Source organism: Filicampus tigris, chromosome 15, assembly GCF_054856515.1.
Source record: "Filicampus tigris isolate MCC_2025a chromosome 15, RoL_Ftig_1.0, whole genome shotgun sequence".
Taxonomy (NCBI): Eukaryota; Metazoa; Chordata; class Actinopteri; order Syngnathiformes; family Syngnathidae; genus Filicampus; species Filicampus tigris.
The window spans coordinates 14287287-14305961 of record NC_141231.1 but is presented as its reverse complement, the minus strand read 5'-3'; the positions used below and the strand labels follow the sequence as shown (position 1 = coordinate 14305961).

General features: G+C 40.0%; 1 protein-coding gene across 2 annotated transcripts; it reads left to right on the top strand.

Annotated features, from left to right (window-relative positions):
- Positions 1 to 2200: 2200 nt before the first annotated feature.
- On the top strand, positions 2201 to 18013 carry ark2ca (arkadia (RNF111) C-terminal like ring finger ubiquitin ligase 2Ca). Of its 2 annotated transcripts, none has more exons than XM_086054045.1 (8): positions 2201 to 2436; positions 9789 to 10089; positions 10471 to 10593; positions 10688 to 10817; positions 11923 to 12027; positions 12128 to 12223; positions 12308 to 12411; positions 13177 to 18013. In XM_086054045.1, the coding sequence occupies exons 1-8, from the start codon at positions 2376 to 2378 to the stop codon at positions 13292 to 13294; spliced, it is 1038 nt and encodes a 345-aa protein (XP_085910171.1). In that variant the 5' UTR covers positions 2201 to 2375; the 3' UTR covers positions 13295 to 18013. The 2 variants fall into 2 exon arrangements, with proteins under 2 accessions (XP_085910171.1, XP_085910170.1); XM_086054044.1 differs by having other exon boundaries at positions 10468 to 10593.
- The last annotated feature ends 662 nt before the right edge of the window (positions 18014 to 18675 follow it).

Sequence of the window (18675 nt, the reverse complement as noted above, 5' to 3'; positions counted from 1 at the left end):
TCTTTTAGTAGTCTAGACTACACTAATCTAGCAGCCAACAATACATCTCACTCACAAAAGTAGTCCGCAGGGGTCAGGGTTCGTCTTGTGACACCTGCCGCTAGGAGGGCATATGGAGTTGGGCTCCAAATGGAGGACAATGAAGGAATGGAGCTATGCAGCCAAAGTCCCCTTCAGTCATCTTTTCAGTCCTCAGGGCGCAACATCAGCTGTATGCTAATATGACTATGCTGGCCAGGTTGTTAGTTCCAGCACATAAAAAAAAGGTTTGGACAAAGAAGCGCAAAACTGCCTTGGAGACGAGCAGCAAATGTATTTGCTGCAGTTCTTAATGACTCGAATAAATTGTCTGAACTTCCCTAAAATGTAAAATAGTCCAATGCACTCCCACAATTTTTTTTTTGATGGCTTCCATCTAGTTTGTTGGTGCATTACTTGGCTAGTAAGCCTTGGAAACCAAAAAGGATTTGACTCAAGAAAATCAAATGCTGCACTAGAATCACAGAACTCTAGATGACGGTTCTGATCAAAATGATCAACAATCAATTTGCCCTTGGGTCATACCCAAATGCTTCTAAAATAATCTGCATCAAAAGTTTAACAAAGTCGTATTGAATTCACACACAAAATTTCATCCCTACACCACCGCAGGCATTAAAAAAGCAATCCATACGCACATTTCAGGTCGAAACCCAGATCACGTTCAAAAGTTCAAAAGAGCACTGCACACCAAATTTAATCATCCAGAATCTGAATTGGGATCCAAATCACTGTAAAATGTCTTTATTTTTCAGTCTTGATTCAAAGCACCACATCAAATTTCATCCGTATGAAATCAGTTAACGAAAAGCGCCCTTTGTTTTCACAATTGTTGAAATTTTGTTTATATTAATATTACTATTATCAATATACAAAATGTATTATTAGGTCATGGGGCTTTTAACTAATTCAAACGATACCATTCGTAAAACAGGTCACAATGAAGGTTAAAAAAAAAAAACTGTTGGTAACTGATGACCCTCATTTTTTTCTTTTCCGCCAATTACTTGTAAATATCATGTTGTCAATTAAAAGGAAGATGTTTACGTTTGTGTGACTAGTTTGACAGTATCGCGTCTCCTCGAGCAGTGCATCGGGAGTCGTGTTTTGAGAGCTGCACTTACTGTGATCCCCCATACTGTATGTGTGCGCGCAACTTCTTTGTTGCTGCACTGCAGACTCGCTGCGAGAGATGGTGGGAAGTGTAAGGAGACGACATATGGGACAGAATTTAGTGACCCCCCTCTTGCTCTCCAAAGCCCATCTGTTCCCGCAGTCCCCAGGCTCACAACTCAAGGCAATCAGGTCACAATTTCTGCCTATCTGCATTCTGGTTACTGGAGTTTGGTGTGGGATTGTTAAGTGATCCCTGGGTAGTCGAACTGATGAAATGAAATTGATATGGTTATGGTTTACAGTGGACAGAATAAAAATCTACACACCCCTGTTCAAATTTCAGGTTTTTGTAGTTACCGTGTAGCTCTGCACCTAGGGGGTGGATGCCTGGGGCCCCACCTTCTGCACGCCCCTGCCCTCAGGTGATGTCCAGGCCCCCGCCCTGCCCTTTGCACACTCCTCGCTCCTAGTATATAAAAAAAAAAAAAGTATATAGTTTCATGAAAGGTTGTGCATTTTTGAGGGAAAAAAAGTTGTATATTGTAGAAAGTAAAAGATATAAGCATCATTTTTAGAAATTAATTTGTTACAATAAGAGAATAGTGTTATTCAAAACAAACAGTATATATCTTTTAAACATTCCAGATATGTTGGAGACTGAAGTCACGATGTGAAAAAAATAAGTTGTACATTTTGGAGGGGGAAAAAAAAGATTATATTTGCCTTTGTAAAAAGTTTTATATTCTTGAGAAAAGTAATTTTTTGGGGAGAAACATTCTTTCTAAAAAATGTTTGCTCTCTTTTAAAAAGTTATGGATGTGATGAAAGTCGTACATTTTCAAGAGATTTTATTTTTTATGGCCTTTCCACGTGTTTTTCCATGCCAATATTTACAGTAATGATGACCTTTCCACTGTGTTCGCGTAAATTCGAGTTACATTGCCTCTGTACGAACGGAACTTCGTCGTTAACCGAGCACCATACGGAGCGTCCCGATTGGGTTAGCCGGATGACAAATCCCAAAGAGGGGCGGTGTAGTGGTCCTAGTCTTGCTTCTGTGCTGGGTCTGGTCGGTGATTGGTTGACGTGTTTTCTTTTTCGGGGTGGGGGTCTGTGTATGTTCGTGTGAGCCTCACGTTCAGCCGAAGGGGGGCGACTGGAGGGGATCACTTCCATGGACCATCTGTCTGCCTCGGCTCAACAAAGAAGGAGGACGCAGGATGGTGTTAGTCCATGTCGGATATCTGGTTCTCCCCGTCTTCGGCTCGGTTAGAAATAGAGGTATGAGCACCTTTGTTACTTTTTCAGCCCCGCTTTCGTTGAAAGATTTAAGGTGGGGAAAACATTTTCGGCGGTAAAATGATAAACACAGCTGACACCTGCTAGCGAACGAGCATCGCTAACATTAGCCGCGGTGCTAACTGCGCGTCACGTCATTTTCACACACACACACGAACACGGAAAAAATATTAAATTGAGTGTTTATTTTTTGTTTTCTGTTTTTTGTTTAAAAGCCACGAAGGACCGCACCTGTCAACATTTTTCCACCGTGCTTGCGTTTGATACGTCAACCGTACGACGTAAATATTTTAATATTCTTAGCCGCCTCACTCATGATGATAAGTGACGTGTGTGCATCGGCTCAGCCCGGCATCTACCTGTGCCATTTAGCTTCTTGAAATCGGAGGGAAAAAGATTTAAAATAGCATTAAGATTTAGCAATAACAAGTGAATCCGTCATAAAAGGGGAGGCCTTCTTCATCTAATCTTTGACTACTACTGCTGCTGTTACTACTAAATGCATACAAGTGTGGCACCGATGATTTCATTGTGCTTTTATTTGTGTTTTCTTTTTTTCCCTGTTCCATAGTATCGAGGCTGGCTCCACATTCCGCATTTCTCAGACCTTTGTGTCCCCTCTCCTCTCCATTGTGTAGCTAACGATCATCTGCTGCTGTCTGCCCGTGTATAGCCTCTGCCTGTTTTTCTATCTGCATCTAGCTGGTCTTGTGGGGGGGGACCTTATTCTTCTTATCCTTCATCTTGTTGCTCCTTCTTTTCTACTTGCTCCTTCTTTCTCATTTCCTCTCTTCCATCTTGAGACCACATTGGCAAAACACCAAAACAAAAATCTTAACTCATGCCCTCTGTTGTGTTTCTTACCAAGGTGTATTTGGGCCACATGAAAAAGCAAAAATAAGGGTACTGTACACTACAAGATTAAAGCCAAGAATAAAGTCAGAATTTTAGGAGGATACGATCAGAGGTGTTGTCGAGGAAAAAAAATTGCATTTCTTTCAAGATTTATGTCATGATATTAGAATAAAGTTGTATATTTTTGAGATTTAAGTGAGTTGTATTTTGAGGCTAAAGTAATGTTACCAGCATAGTCATATTTGTGAGATTTGTGACATATTTTCTGTTTCATATTCGTATTGTAGTGTAAGTGATCTATTTTCAAGATTTAATTGAAGGAATTTTATTGAGAAAAGTGGGACATAGAAGACAAAATTGAGTTTCATATTTTCAAGCAAAAACGTAAGTGTTTTCAGCATAAAACAATAAAGTTTGCCATTTTCAAGAGAAACGTTTAATATTTTTAAAAGTAAAAAGTCGTAATTTTGTGGAGAAAAAGTTGCACGTTTCCCCCAAAAGTTATGTTTCTTAAAAAAATTCATATACTGTACATTCATAGTTAAAGTTGCACAATTACAGGAAAAAAAGTCATAGCATAGCACAGTTAAAGCATCATATTGCAGGATAGTCGGAATTTACCAGAATACAATTGATATTTTAGAGAGTCATATTTTTCAGAGATTGAAGCATATGATCATATTAAGAGAATACGACTTTTACTCATAAAACATGACTTAAACCTTGTAATATTCATATTTAATCTTAGAAATATACAACCTTTTATCAAAAAAAAAAAAAATGTTGTGTCTTAATGTAACGAACATTCTCAAATGACTCCCCCACCCCAATAAAAAAATATATATATATGACTTTAATCTTGATATGTAATTCTTTTTGGGTTTTCAGTGTGGCCCTAATATTCCTTGATAGTAACTAAAGAATAACAGCTTCTTGTATAGAGTCTTGATTTACACAAGTGTCTTTAATGAATAACCCATGCTATCTCTACTGCTACTAGACATTGTGATTCTCCCATTTTATGTGTTGGTAGATGACATTCTGCTGTAAATTTCTGTAAAGTGGATACATTTTGACACCCACCCCCTCAATAACATCACTCCCCATCTCCTCCTTCCTTCTCCAAATGATGCTTCGATCACAGCCAACAGAAGAAGGCTTGATCGAGCTGGCCATCCTTGAAGGTGCAATGAGCCCCTCCCCCTAAAAAAAACAAAAAACAAAAAAAAAAAACTAAATTATCACCAACTGAACAAGCGCTAGTGTATTTGATTGGTGTTTTCCCATCTGCCTCACAAAAGATAATAATGCTCACTTTTGATTGAAGCAGTCAGAGAGATATTAGTCACCTCTGTCAATGTGGTTCTGTTTTGTTGTCGTCAGACTGGTGCCTGTTTGCATGAGAATTTAATTGATTTTTGTACAGTACCAGTCAAGAGTTTGGAAACGCCCTCTACAAGTCTGGAAATTCCGAAATAATGAGCAAAAAAAAAAGAATCAAAAGGTGTTTACTAAGTTTTGGCTGGTTCCGTACACAAAAAAGTAATTTTTGTTTTGTTCCCAATTCATCTTACGTTTGCTAGATAGCTAAAGAATTGGAGAATTTTTTTCAATCCCCCTGATGATTGCACCCGATTTTTTTTTTTTTTGTATTTTGAAAAAAAACAACAAAGATTTGTATTTTGTTTTCATCAACCCATGGGGACACTTGTGATTCCAACCTATGAACTCTGCCTAGCAACAAGTAGAATTTTTTTAATATACAAGCCAGTCAGTGGGGCATTTATGATTTGCCCCTACAAACTTTATCCATCAACAGTTAGCTGGGTGAAAATCATAGCAATTTTTTAAAAACATTTACATATTTCATATTTTGGTTACCAACAAGAAAGAAACATTTGGAGTTGCTTTTCGTTGACCAGCAACACATTTCTAGAGCTACATTTTATCTGGGTTCACTTCCCACTTATATTTAGTAACGTCTTTGGCTCCTTTTTGTCCAAAACTGAAGTAAAAATCATAATTGTTCGATTGTGCCTCTATGGCATTTATCGTTAGATAGGTGACTTAGTTATATATTGGGCATGACCTCAGCAATATGAAAACAAGCCTTTTCCCTACCAATTACAATTCATGCCTTTATGTACCAAATTCTACTACATTTGTGAGCGCAGGCTTGGAGTGTCAATCAAAACTGAGCATTATTATCCTTGCAAATACATATTTGTCTGATGCAGCTCGTGTGTTGGATTGTTTACCCAACATTGTGTCTGGTGGGTGTGTGTATATCCAACATTCCTGTACATTCCCTTCAGTTTCCACATCAAATTGGCACGTTGGACTGCTCATCAAAGCCCCTCCGGTGTTTTAGCCATGCACAGCCTGCGTCACAATGCTATCCATTTTACAGGGATGTGTATCCTGCACTGCTGTAGAAAAAAAAAAAAAAACTAGAATCAAAATGTCCTTTTTTTTTTTTCCTCAATTCTTTGTTTTATACCTCCATGTTGTTGTATGACTAGATCCTATAATGCATGGTCATTTTCTTTTCTCCACATGGAAGAGCAGATTCCAATGTACTGTTTTATGTAGAAATGTCCCTTCTGTACTGAACTGTGCTGTAAAAAGCATACACATCTACTCATTGGATGCTGCTTCTGTCGTGTTAACCCTACAGAGAAGCATGGTCGGGCCTTGCCTTCCGCCTCTTTTATTTGCATGGTATTATTGTGCTTATGCAGGAGCAAATGACTATTTTTTTATCTCACAGTGCCACGCCTATATTTATACTAATATTTTCCAATAAAGACTGTAGTTTTCTTCCTAACCTTCAGTGTGCTTTTTGCTGATTTTTTTTCATGTCGCTCGCCCTCCCCCCCCCCCCCCTCCCTTCCCACACTGCCCTTTTACCCCCACCCTCTGCCTCCTCCCTCCACACTGTGCTGTCACTGAGACATTTCCCCTCACTCTTTATGTGCTGCCATTTCTCAGCTGTCCCCGACAGTCGATGCAATTCGCTGCTGCGCACATTTTGGAATAGGTCATTTTTACTGTGGAAAATTCCAATTGAACGCAATTGACCTTTTATTTCTATATGATTTATTAGTGTTTCCCCATAGGAAACAACGGGAAGAGAAATTACAGTCACATTTTATAGAGGAGCCTCCAACTCCATGCAATTGACCTATTTGTATTCAAATTTTCATTTGAATTGAATTTGAGTTTTCATGTTCGGAAACAATGGAATTTAAATGGCGGTAAAAGGGACTCCCTTTTTTCTTGGCGAATCCTTGAAATTATTTAACACATTTTTGACGTCATGCTTTCGAAAATGTTTTAGTACTTAGCCCCATCACATCTGTTCCAGAGCGCGGGACTCATTTGAGCGAAATGGCCGCTTCATACCAAAATGGTGGACTTCCTGTTCAATTTCAGGCATGGATCCTTGAGTCTTCTTCGTGCGTCCTATTATGATGGTTCACCCAATTTCGTGTTGATCCGTGATGCTGGTGCCGAGAGTAAAAAAAAAAAAAAAAAAAAACAAAAAAAAACTCCTAGAATGCTCTAAATAATCATCTAATGTTGATGTCATGCCCTGCCCACATTAGTTGACTTTGCAATTCAGCTTCACAAAATATTAGAACTGGAATTGCAACAAATTGGATACTTTGAAACCATGCTGACTTCCTGTTCCATATCAGACATTGAGACTTATTCCTGTCACCTTTTATAATAGTGAAGGATCTAAATCTATATAAATGGATTCATACTAGCCAACAGTTTAGTGCCATTCAGGCTTTGATTTCCACCAGACAGGACAAAAGTGGCCTTCAGGAGAAAGCGACCTTTTACTTAGCGGGTCATAAATCTGACCATCATTCGCATAACAATGAAAGTAAATACTATGCTCTCTTAAGATGGAACCCAGGGAAGGGTTTCTACCCTGTATCCCTATATTTAAAAAAAAACACAAAAAAACACGTCCAGTCCCACCAATCTATCCTGATTGATCCAGAAAGCAGCTGAAAATTGTATTTGTTTTTATGTCGACATGAAACATGATGATGCGGTTCCTCCAACCACATAATCAAAAATAGTACAGCCCTGTCAATTTTTGTCCTCAAATGAACCAGGAAGGAACCATTTTAACACAGAAATGGTAAATAAGGCATTCTGTAAACACACACACGCCGTTATTAACGGTTAAACCTTAGTTGTGTTTTCCCCCATTGACATGCTCATTTGTACGGGTATTTAAAAATCAAACTTTGCTGCCATGATGACAGGTGCACGCATGCATACTGGCCGAGAGAGCGTTGCATGATGGGATAGCGCTGCAGCAGACAGCAGACGGGATTATGCTGAGGAGCGAGGAGGTGTGATTGTGTAGTTGCAGTGATGGGAGCAGCAGGGAGTAGGGGGGGGGGGTGAGGTGTTGGTGGTGCTTTTGGGGGGTGGGCTGTTCATGTCAGACTGCTGCAATCGTGCGTGGGTGGAGCTTTCAGGAAGTCAGTCAAGCGAGGACGCCGTAGGTTGGATGGGGGCGAGCAAGGGAGGTGTACTCTGCTCCAATCAGATCCAAGGCAGGGATTCAAGTGTAACAGGCCTCGTTACTGCATGCACCACTGCAATATGTCAAATATTCATGCCCGGAAACAAATGATTTGATATTTACAAGCCCCTATACGAGCACAGCGCTCTGCCTTTTTTAATCAATCAACAACACGACGTGTGACATTTCTGCTCCACTTGCTCAGACACTTAATGTCGCTTTGTTTACCTTTTGAGAGGGCCGGTTTCTTCGCAGTAGCCCTCAATGCGGTGCAAGCCAATTCTACACCCCTTACGACTCCAGATTTGATCACTTTCTGTTTCCCGACCTTTATTGAGCCAAAGCACATATTTTCCAGTGCAAAAATCTCACGACACAACACCAAACAAAAGAGGGTAGGGAAATTCAACTGAAATAATGACGATGACGACAATTTACTCACAAATGTACTTACTCTGTGTCGAATCTGAGCCAGTTTAGTTGAGCACAAAACAGTTTTTGTTGTATGAATGGCAAGGTAGGCAGGTTACTTGAACCTTCTGCCATAGAGGGGTAGAACATCTAAATGTTCTGCTTGTCACTATACATCTATGGCATAGATAGAAGAACATAGATACGTAATTTAGAGGAAATAATTTGTCCAATGAAATAGGCCTGCTTACCAACTATTTTGGTAATAATTGAAATCACGATTATTCAAACGATCATTGATTTTTTTTTTTTTTTTTTTTTTTTTTTGGTACAAAACAAGAAAATGTTCAAACCTAAACAAAATAAAGACAAGTACATTTATTTGAAACACTATGTAAGCTTCTTTCGGACCAAACAAAATTGATCAAATTAGTTATAAAATGCAAATATGACTTCCTTGTGTAAACAAACAGTGCGTTGCATACATGCGCATATTAATAATCGTTTTTTACGATGATGCCAATTTTGTAATCGTGGGTTGTAATAATCGTACTTGTAATTTTATCGCGCAGCCCTATAATGAAATAAATTTGTCTAATTTCCCCTCAGCACGCCTAATGATAATCTCACCTGGCACACTAAAATGCTGCGGCACAGTGGCTGGGAATCACTGGATTAGCCATGTCCCATATCAATAATGGTCCGCTGATAGTGTAGTGGTACACACGCCTGAGTTGTGTGCGGGCAGCGTGGGATCGATTCCCGCTCAGTGACAGTGTCTATGTGTGCCCTGCGACTGGCTGGCGACCAGTTCGGGGTGTAGTCTGCCTTCGCCCATTGACGGCTGGGATAGGCTCCAGCAACTCCCCGCGACCCTATATAGGATAAGCGGTTTGGAAGATGACATGACATGACATATCAATAATGCACGTGCGCTCTGTATCGTAGCGAGTATTTTTGCTTTATATGTTGCCATGCCAACCACACTACCAGACTCCTGCTTCTCATTCCCCAACACCAGGCAGAGCAGTGAGCTACTTGGAAGTAATTTGTCCCGTCCTAACGCTTCTCCCTGCCCTTCCTGTCTCTCAACACTCAGCCACTGCCATTGATTATTGGCTGCGACTCATTCCAGAGAAGAGTCAGTGCGACTACTTTACAATCTCGTATATCCTCCGCTAGAAAGGTGCGCGGGAGGCTGTCGACTCTTTATCGACCCGCTCAAGACTATTCGGGGGCTTTACCCGGACCGACTTTAAATCCATCTGAATAAAATGCAGCCCAGTGGTTTTTTTGTGGTTCATTTAAGAGAGCCACTCTAAATCACTGTTCAGAAAAACGCCAGTAAATTGGTTACTTGTGCGAGTCGTGTTGTGTCAGTCTACATGACACTCCCAAGGGGTCTCAGTGTATCGCCCCCCCACCATTAATTGGCGGCTGAGTGTCATTTCAGCCCGCCACCTCAGTGGTTTGTTTAAAAAAAACAAAACAAAATGGATCTTTTCTGACCACGCAGGTGCACACTTCACCAGGCACCAACACAGCCATGCTACCTCCTGCCGACATTTTCACCTGGGCGCCCCGCAGGCGCCCATCTCAGCCGAGTTCCCTTTAGGACACGCCGGCCAGCCCGCTCAGACGGGCCTGGCCGCCCACCTTCCCCCCGTGCACCATCCACCCCTCGCTGCTCTACCCGCCGCCCCACAGTTCCAGGACGTGTCGGGGCCTCCGTTCCTACCTCAGGCCTTACACCAGCAATACCTCATCCAGCAGCAGCTTCTCGAGGCGCAGCATCGCCGCATTCTCCCACACTCCAGGTGTTTTTTTTTTTGTTTTTTTTAACCTATACACAAAATGAGTACATTTTTTATCTAATTTGCAAGAGTTGAATTGAGGCAGCTGGACTCTTGGTTGTTGAAGATGTCTCCCCTTTAATCCAAAAGACTCTGCTGGCAACGATGCAAAGTAATGAAGTGGCCATGAAGGAGCCATTTTCGCACCGTTCAGGCAAACGACGGCTCGGTATGTAAAATGGCTGATCACCCGCCACGCCACCCCAGAGAAAAAGAGAAGGTTAAATGTCTTGAACAACCAGGAAAAATCCAGCTGCTTGGATTTCAAATGATAACAACCTGGAGGACTGAGAACCTACAGAGCCGTATTTTGCCTAATATTTGCAAACTCCTCGCCAACAGAAGGACCCAGGAACGAGTTCCCCTCACCCCCCACCGGCTGCGCTCCGCTTACGAGTACTCCCCACCCCTCCATGCCCCGCAGCCAGTGACACAGCAGCCCAGGTACCTCGCCGAAGGCACCGACTGGTGAGTTTGCATCTTAAAAGCGACAAAGCGTCGCCGCCGTTGTTCGCCTGTCACGCCGCCGTCGACTTAGCGCCCCCGTCTGTCTGCCCGGCAGGGATCTCAGCGTCGATGCCGGCCTCCCTCACCCCCAGTACCAGCTCCAGCAGCTGCCGCAGCACTACCAGCACTACCTGGCCTCCCCCCGAATGCACCACTTCCCCAGGAACACGTCCTCCGCACAAGTGGTCTGTACCTCAATGCTTATTCCGATTGGATTTGGTGTACTCCCTAAATCGACCAAACATCAACATTTTTAACTCATTCACTGCCAGACATTTTCAGACCCTCTTTTACCCTAACGTTTGGGAAAAAAATGGAAGAAAATATATAAATAAGTTCCTAGGATTGAATGGCTGGACTATGAAAAGACGAGTTAATTCGTCAATGGCAGCGAATAGTGGCACTGCCTGGATTCCTACTGTGATATATTTCACAAAGATGACAGACATACTGTATCTTAAACGTTTTGCTTGTCTGTCACCGTTTGTCACGTATGATATGAACCCCAAAATAGTTCATTTTTTTCCAAACTACTCTTACAATACAAAACCCCTAAAAATAAATGAATTGCAGATGATTTGATTGGGGGATGGAAAAGCATGGAAGTGCATGTGTGCATGCATGTGGCTAAACTTTATTTCTCCCCGACAGTCAAAACGGATCATTTAAGCATACAGGTACTTCCTTGGTACCAGTCTTGTCTATTTTGCTAGTAGACAAGTATTGGGTGCGTTTCTGAAACAGCACAAAAAACAAAAATGGGTTTTTCGAAAATTGCCTGAACCAGATTCCACAGAAAGAAACGCGAATAAATGAATTTGTGAATAGCCAATCACGAATATATACTGAGTATTACTGTATTTAATGTTCCGGTATGTAATATTTAGTTTGCACTCTTTGTTTATTTTGAAAGGGTTTTGGTTGCTTCTTGTAATAGTAAATGTAAAACTCCTCTGGTGTTTATAACATTGACACTTTTTAGAGTTCTGCTTTTGCCATTTTTATACTTTTTAGAGTTCTGCTTGTGGAATTTCATGATTGATTATTTTTGAAAGGGTTCAGCCATACTTATTGGGAGCAGTCCTACTGTCAACGAATACATACATTCATTGAGAAACGAAGGAAAATATGCGAAACGGAAGTACGTGACAAATATCATTTGGCCAAAGTAACTTGTAATGAATAACGATTATTTTCAAGAATGTATTTTGACTTTAGCATTGAGCTGTTTCTTAAGTGCAGGAATGTAAAGCAGAGGTCTTGTTGTTTTTTTGTTTTTTTTTTTGCTAGGTTGTGCATGAAATCAGAAACTACCCATACCCTCAGCTGCACCTGTTGGCACTGCAAAGTCTGAACCCCTCCAGGCATGCTACTGCGGTACGGGAGAGCTATGAGGTAAAAATGTACAAAAGAAAAAATTCAACAGCTGGCAAAACAAACTTGTGTTGAGTATCACAACCTATTGCGACTGCTCTAAGTAGCTCGTTTCTTCCAGGAGCTGCTTCAGTTGGAGGACCGGCTGGGCAACGTAAGCAGAGGTGCGGTGCAGACCACCATTGAGCGGTTCACCTTCCCGCACAAATACAAAAAGGTAACGTAGAGCAAACGCAATGTTAATCGACACGGTCGCCTTGTGGGAGGTCTTTAAGACTCCATCCTTCTGCTCGTGAAACAGAGGAAGCCCTTGCAGCTGAAGCTCGGGAAGGAAGAGGAGGAAACGGACGTGGACGAGAAGTGCACCATCTGCTTGTCCATGCTGGAGGACGGCGAGGACGTCAGGTCAGCTGCTTGCCGAAACTACTCTAGGACTGTCTGTGTTTACCTCCACAAATTTTGCTGCTTGGAAAAATTGACTGTAAATCCCCCAGCAGCTGGAGAAAAATAACCAACAAATATATATATATTTTTTTAAACCTGCCAAGCGAACATTTATGATTGAAATCACCTCCTCTGGAAATAATTTTCAAAGGAAGGAAGTGAGTACTGTGGAACCTGTTTTCCTGACGAATCGCTTCCAAAAACTCTGACTAAAACGGAATGGCATGACAACTCAAGAAATATTTCCCGCAGGGAATATAGATTATTTGATTTTGAAAAAAAATTTAAAAAAAACAACACTGGAACAATCCAGGCTAAACATAGCTCCTCCTCGACTTGCTAAGTTGTTAGTCTCTTAGTCGAGAAGCATCGCTTTAACATACTTCCTTGACACCGATGACCAATTTCCAAGTAGCCTGGGGCTTTGGTACCGTTTTGTGGTATATTGGAGCGTTTAAAAAAAAACCGCAGAGAGTTTTAGCTCCGACAGGCACATTTTACAAACTGAACTTGTAAGGGTCCAAGTTGACTTGATGGTTTGGGGGGGGGGTGGCTTGTGGGGGACAGGGCTCGGGTTGCGACATATGTGTGCATCCTCAGCTGTCTCTAGGATTGATGACTGGGCAGAACCCATGTCCTTTACGCCTGACAGGGCAAAACCTCACTCCCCGTTGGAGTAGCCCAAGTGAGTGAACAGCCCCCTCTCCTCGTCCTTGTGTCCCGCAGGAGGTTACCCTGCATGCACCTCTTCCACCAAGGCTGCGTGGACCAATGGCTGGCGACCAGCAGGAAGTGTCCAATCTGTCGAGTTGACATCGAGACACAGCTGAACCCCGACAGCTGATGAGATTTTCCGCGCCCACGCCGTTTCCTACCACACTCCTGCTTTCTTCCATCCCTCTTCCTCCTCCTCTCACCCCCCCACCCCCCTCCTCCCCCACGGGTGCTTTTGCCAAATGTCTCCTGACTTTTGATGTGATATCTTTTTTTTTTTTTCTTTTTTCTTTTGGACTCTCGCTTTACTGAGCCAAGCCAGAGAGTAGAAGTGCAGGAGAACTCTCTCTCTCGCTCTCTCTCTCTCTCTCTCTCTCTCTCTTATCGCTCCCCCCGCCCCTCCTTTCTCTCTTTCTATAGAACACAAGCACATCCGCACACACTAACAAGTCGTGTACACAGGGTTTCATTGTAGCTCTCGCTGGTTTTACGTGGTGACCGTAGTGGTGGTGCAGGGGTTCTCAAACTTTTTGGGTCCTGGTATCCTTTGCAGAGATTTTTTTTTTTTTTGTAACCCCCCTCATAAACCTAATATCAATTAAACATAACTACCATTGTACCCCTAAATTTCATAGGAATGAAAATGTTACATATTTTCGGGGGGGTCGGTTGGGGAGTGATAATGTTACAATACCAAATTGATTTGTCAAGGGGAAAAATAAGTTTAAATGTTATGAAAATTAAGTTGTATTCTTATTTTTATTTTTAAAAAATTGTAATGTTTCAAAAAATGTTTCAAAATAAATGAATGTTTTGTCAAGGGGAAAAATAAGGTTAAATGTTAAGAGGATGAACTTGGGATTTTTATTTATTTTTCTAATCTTTACAAAAAAATAGCAGATGCCCAAAAGCATCACTGGGGTGAAACTAAAATGTTCGACAATTCAGTCCCAGATTGTTTTTAGTAAATATTTTCAAAGAAACAAATATCTGAATTCACTTTACAGGGTCTTTCACGTCAAAGTTTAACAAGGGAAGATCGTCACTGTTTTTATCAAAATTGTATCAGAAAAAATGCTAATATTCGCATAGTATTGTCTTTTATTATAGGAAATTATTCTCTAAAAGAAAATTAAGCCTTTTGTTCTTAAAAAAAAAGGCTTTATTCTTGGAATATCTAACAAAAAAAAACAAAAAAAATCATTACATTTTTGTGATAATGTATCACAAGCATATCAGTGCTTTTAATTGGCCCAAAACTAAGGTCGGGGAGCGCAATTGGTTTATTATCTTTGTTTTATTTGCGCTTCGGTCCCCATGTATAGGGCTGCACTTACTTGAAATATACAACATAATTTATTCAAATTATTTTACAGATGCCCGCGTTTCAGCACACCGACCCCAGGGGGCCCGAGGACCACAGTTTGAGAACCATTGGTGTAGTGTAGGCGCCTCCGGGCCGTGTAGCATGTCCTTAAAGCCATGACTTTAATGTCCCATCGCGAGCTTGCCGTCTTTCTAGATTCTCTCTGACTCTTTTCTCTCTTTATCCATCTTCCTTGAACACTAAAATGCCGTGTTTACCTTTTATGATCGTAGAGTAGCAGCAAGCAGGTGTGGCGCACCGACGCCTCCTTTTGGGGGGGACGCCCCCGAGCGCCATCTGTGGCGTCTTTTAAATCTATCGTGCAGCTTTGACGTTTTGCAATACGCTTGTGTCGACACTGCCGGCCTCAGAGTCAGCAAATCGCCATAGTTCAAATGAAGTTGTATGTTGCAAAAGGGTTGCTGAAAAAGTTGGAATCTTTCCATGGGAAATATTGGGAACAATTAGTTAAATAGTTTCGATATGGAGCATTTGTAAGTTACAGAAATAAAATGTGCACCACAAAAAAAAAAGTTTGCACTGTGAGAGGGAGATTAAATGGAAAAGAACAAGACAAAATAATATGCCATATTATAATTTAAAATGGTTATTAATGATAATAAGTTTATTTTTCTTAATTATTATATATATTATTTGTTGTTCACTGAAAGAACCTATTATCCGTCTTTAGAAAAAACTAAGGATAAAATAAAACACGCAAAATATACAAAATTGAATTGAATATATTTTTATTATTATAATTTTTTAAATAATATAGAATATTATAATTATTATTATTGAATATAACTATAGAATTGTACTTTCAGAAATATTTGTTTATATGTCCATGGCTGGTCATGACAAATTGAAAATTTCCACACAAAACTGTGTGTATGAATTACCAATTATGTAATTAATAGTTTTAATTACACATTTTATATACAGCATATATATATATATATATTTTTTTTTTTAATTCAATTGTTTATTTAAAAATATATATATAATTACTACTTCATCTCATTATCATTAAATATATATTTTTACATTACATTAATTACATTAATTTTAAATTAAAAAAATGTGAGGTTAATTTCATTATTATTAATTACATTTCTTTAATCATTTAAAAAAAAATTCAAATATTGTTAAAATTATTAGTTAACGCCCTGTCATCATCATTACTTTTGTTGTTTTCATAATATTGACCGGTAATTTTAGATATTTTTGTTGTCATAATTATTTTGTGTAATATTTCGCAAATTCCTCAGCTCAGCTCCCCATGGAAAGTTTCCAGCCAATTTCCTCGCCCTCTTTTGCAACCCGAGCTGCCAAGCAAAGCTCAGCATGCGTGCTTGCCCTGTCGCGCACGTTAGCACAACGCTTCCAGTAAACGTAAATTACGGGATGCTTATTACAACACAAAGCCAAAAAATATATAAATAAAAAAGCAAAAATAAAATGGACGCTATCTTGCACTGTTGGAGTATTGTAGTTTTAGTAGTTGTAGTATGCAGGGAGATTTAGCGATGTCCTCGTTAGCCGTTAGCTTCAGAACGAAAACTGCATGTGTTTGTCGTCACGGCAGCTTAAAACTACAAACATGGCGTCCGTTGGTTTTTTTTGTTGTTGTTTTTTTTTCAAAGCGAAAGAACAAGCACAGGCTTTTTATTGGCTCCTAAGTGGGTGAGTGATTTTTGTGCGATCGACCCGCCCCCCTTTCCCTTGTGGTTGCTATGCCGGTTGCTATGCTGTATTGCTGTAGAATGTGACGTGTGACGGAGGCAGCCTCTCTCTCACAGTGCACAAACAACGACACAATGAATTCACATTTGAACGTGACAACGCCCTTTACGCACTGTGATAGTCGATTATGTGTTTTATTTTTTAACTTTTTTTTATTTTTTATTTTATTTTTTGTCTTGTGCACTGCCAGTGTCGACACTGCCTCCTCCTGTGATGACGAAGTGTTCATAGTTTACACAGGGTGTTGTCCATTGAGATGCCTTAAGTATTTAACAATCATAATTTATTACTAACTGTAGATACGGTGGCTATTTAATTTTTTTTTTTTTAAATCATTTTATTTATTTCGACACACACACATATAATTGTTATGAAAAGAAACGATTACCTCATCTGCATTGTTTCCAGTGCTTTGCATGCAGCTTTATGGGAATTTGCTAAAGGAATATTTACAAAAAAAAAAAATAATAATAATCTTCTTACTATTAGCTCTGCTGCTGCTGCTCTCTGTTAAAGCCTCCCCTTCCATCTTCCAGTGGTGCTGTGGATCTCGCTGACATTCCATCCCATGCAACACTTGCCAATGCTGTGACATAATATTTAGTGGACAAACTGCGATGGAGTTGACTGGTTCTTCTTATGTTTTTTTTGCACTGTTGAGATAAAAGGGAACCCTCTCACTGGCAACTCTGCGCTTTTTAATATGTTTTTTTCCCCCCCTCTAAACACTTCAATGTAAAACGGTTCCTCGCTTTTAGAGTTATTTCCACTTGATAAGTCTTAATGGTCACTTTAATTCAATTATTTCAAGCCAAGATGAGAGAACAAAACATTGTCGACTCTTTTTAGGGATGAACCACCATTTTTGAAATGAAGAATGAAATTGGGTGGGCATGTCTCATATCGGCATGCACAAAAAACTCAAAAGGACCCATCCCTGAACATTTACAGGAAGTCAGCCATCTTGGATGAACCCTAGTGCCCCCGGAGATTTAGAAAAAAATGAGTCGACAACACCAGTTTCACCAATTTACACAAAATTTGGTGGGCATGGCCATCATAACAGGATGCACGAAAAAGTCTCAAGGACCCTGCCTGAAATTGAACATGGTTTGAAGCAGTATTTTTTGCCAATTCCAAGTGCGACGGCACAATGATGACAACTTATTTTCCCTCCTCTGTTTCCTTTGACAGTGTACAGAAGGTTTTCAAAGCACAACTGCATGTTTTCTCAGGTTTCAATGCACTGATTCAATGGCTTGAGATTGACTTAACTTTTTTTTTTTTTTTTTTTTTTTAACGCTCTCCAAGTATTCATTGTGTTGCTTGAATACGAACAACGCGCAGAAATATCTTGGCTAAAGAAAAGAGTGCCAGTGAAAGGGCTGCCGCCATCCTTGTGTGTGTGTATAAATCTGCTGTTCTAGCCGTGACTGCGCAATGTTTTTCCAATATAGGATATTTTATCTGAAAATAGAACTATTTATCATTAATATTAAAGCAATAGCGCATTAATGGTGACGAGTGTGTGCGATGTGGATGAGCATATTGCAAATACGTGTTAGAGTCGCGTGGTGGAATTTTTTGTACTTTATTTATTCTTACTACTAATGATGATTTCAAAAGTGGCATTGCTAAACCCAAATTTGTTCTGTTTTTTTGTTTTGAAATTGTTTCATGGCTTGTATATTATCCTTTTGTATGTGCTCTTTTTGTAATAAAATGGGGGAAAAATTATCTCGCCACTTGTCAAATGTGAACCATGCTTCTACTACTCAACGTTTTTATAAAATTAAATGTATCCTACTGGCTGGCAACCAGTTCAGGGTCTACGCCGCCAGCTGGGATAGGCTCCAGCACCCCCGTGACCTCGTGCGGATAAGCGGTTTGGAAAATGGATGGCTGGAAATGTATCCTAATAATTTTGTCAACACTATGATCCACAACAAACAAATATTGTCGCATTTTCGCTTCTCTATTTCTCTTTCTTGCCTTGACTGGCATGTGTAAAACGATACAGTAAGTGTAGTTCGATCAATTATATTTTTAAAGAAATATAAGATGGGGTAGTAAAATGAGCACGTGGAAAGTCACAAAAATAGTCAGCGGATTTTTGTCTTCTATTGCTAAGATTATTTGAATTAATATGAAATAGTATTGCTTATTTTAGGTTGTAATATTAAGTGTTAAGAAAAGCTTTACAAAAATTAATTCTTATTAAAATCTTTTAAAAAGTTGGAATATTTTGAAAAAAGGGTGATATTTTTTTTTTGGGGTGGTGGTGGTGATTTTTTTTTTCTCCTGATAGCTTTTTGTAAGGTTTTGATATTGTCAATTTGTCATAATCAGGACTTTTTTTCCTTTCCCCGTCGGTACATTATTCTACGTTTCTGTCGTGC

Bases quoted from the DNA above. Each gene is read 5' to 3' on its own strand.
- ark2ca (XM_086054044.1), top strand. From the start codon at position 2,376: ATGGTGTTAGTCCATGTCGGATATCTGGTTCTCCCCGTCTTCGGCTCG. The intron at 2,437-9,788 runs GTATGAGCACCT...CTGACCACGCAG, and splicing joins CGGCTCGGTTAGAAATAGAG to GTGCACACTTCACCAGGCAC. The intron at 12,412-13,176 runs GTCAGCTGCTTG...TGTGTCCCGCAG, and splicing joins GAGGACGGCGAGGACGTCAG to GAGGTTACCCTGCATGCACC.